Raw genomic sequence first — 1072 nt, 5'->3', positions numbered from 1 at the left:
CTCACCTGCATGGGTTTATATTGAATATGCACATTTATATATAAGTATATATAAATAAATAAATAAATATATATATATATATATTATATAAACGCTATATTTAACAACAAAAAGAGAAAAGCAAGACAGAAAATTCGTGTTCTTCTGTTGTCTATGCATTTCAGCTGCAGTCGCCGAGTGGAAGGAAAAGATATACGGGCCAGCACTCCAAATAGTTAAAGGTTAGAAGAGGGTTTAGGGTTTAGGGTTTAGGGTTTAGGGTTTAGGGTTTAAGGTTTAGGGTTTAGGGTTTAGGGTTTAGTTGAATCTGCAGCTTCTCAGGTTACTGTGCCTCTTCTTCAGCTCTTAATAAAACATGCTGGGGGCGTAGAGCTTGGCTTTTGGGTTTCATATATTTTTATATATAGATAAGGCTTATGTTTCGAAGCTCACGATCTAGGGTTTAGGGTTTAGGGTTTAGGGTTTAGGGTTTTGTTTTTTCAGATTTTTTGGGCGGTGAAAAATTTTCAGAAGAATCGGAGTTTGCGGCGGCGAAGCAAATGCCAGGTATTGAAACTTTAATTGTTTTACTTTTTTTTTTGTTTTTTGTTTTTTTTGTTTGTATATATACAACACATAAAATGCATGCATACGCTTGAAATACATCTCTCTTTTCCTCTTCTTGGTTTGGGTTTTCTCTGTTTCTGCCTCTACTTCCACTGTCGCCTTCTCGTGACGTACTGCTGCTGCTGCTTCTGCTGCTGCTGTTGCTGCGGTTGCTGTTGCTGCTGCTGCTTCTGTTGCTGCTGCTGTTGCTGCTGTTGCTGCTGCTGCTGATCTCTGTAGACTGCCGCGAAAAGATGAATTCAAATTGCGATCGTCAAGGATAGGGGTATTTGTAGCTTTACGTTTCAGGTTTTTCTATTTAATCTGAAACTAGAAACGTACAAATATTAATTAATAATTAATTAATTAGTAATTATTAAATTACAATTAGTTAGCTGCATTTATTTTGCTTTTTCTTTTTATAGAGCTGCTGAAACTGAGGGAGGAAACGTCGGAGAGTGAAGCGGATACAAACGACGGCAGCGGG

The 1072-nt window shown here is 37.5% G+C and overlaps 1 protein-coding gene across 1 annotated transcript in view; it reads left to right on the top strand.

Moving 5' to 3' along the window:
- The window catches only part of EMH_0041340 (tRNA delta(2)-isopentenylpyrophosphate transferase, putative), a gene marked incomplete at both ends in the record, with an annotated part of 3954 nt that extends 3085 nt beyond the window's left edge, over nucleotides 1-869 (top strand). The window contains 3 exons of the mRNA XM_013495612.1: nucleotides 165-221; nucleotides 484-546; nucleotides 826-869. Of these exons, the coding sequence (XP_013351066.1) occupies nucleotides 165-221; nucleotides 484-546; nucleotides 826-869 (164 nt within the window). The remainder of the gene's footprint in view (nucleotides 1-164; nucleotides 222-483; nucleotides 547-825) is intronic.
- Between the last annotated feature and the right edge of the window lie 203 nt (nucleotides 870-1072).

Source organism: Eimeria mitis, genomic scaffold, assembly GCF_000499745.2.
Source record: "Eimeria mitis Houghton genomic scaffold, Emh_scaff1665, whole genome shotgun sequence".
Lineage (NCBI taxonomy): Eukaryota > Apicomplexa > Conoidasida > Eucoccidiorida > Eimeriidae > Eimeria > Eimeria mitis.
This window is presented reverse-complemented; position numbering and strand designations above follow the sequence as displayed.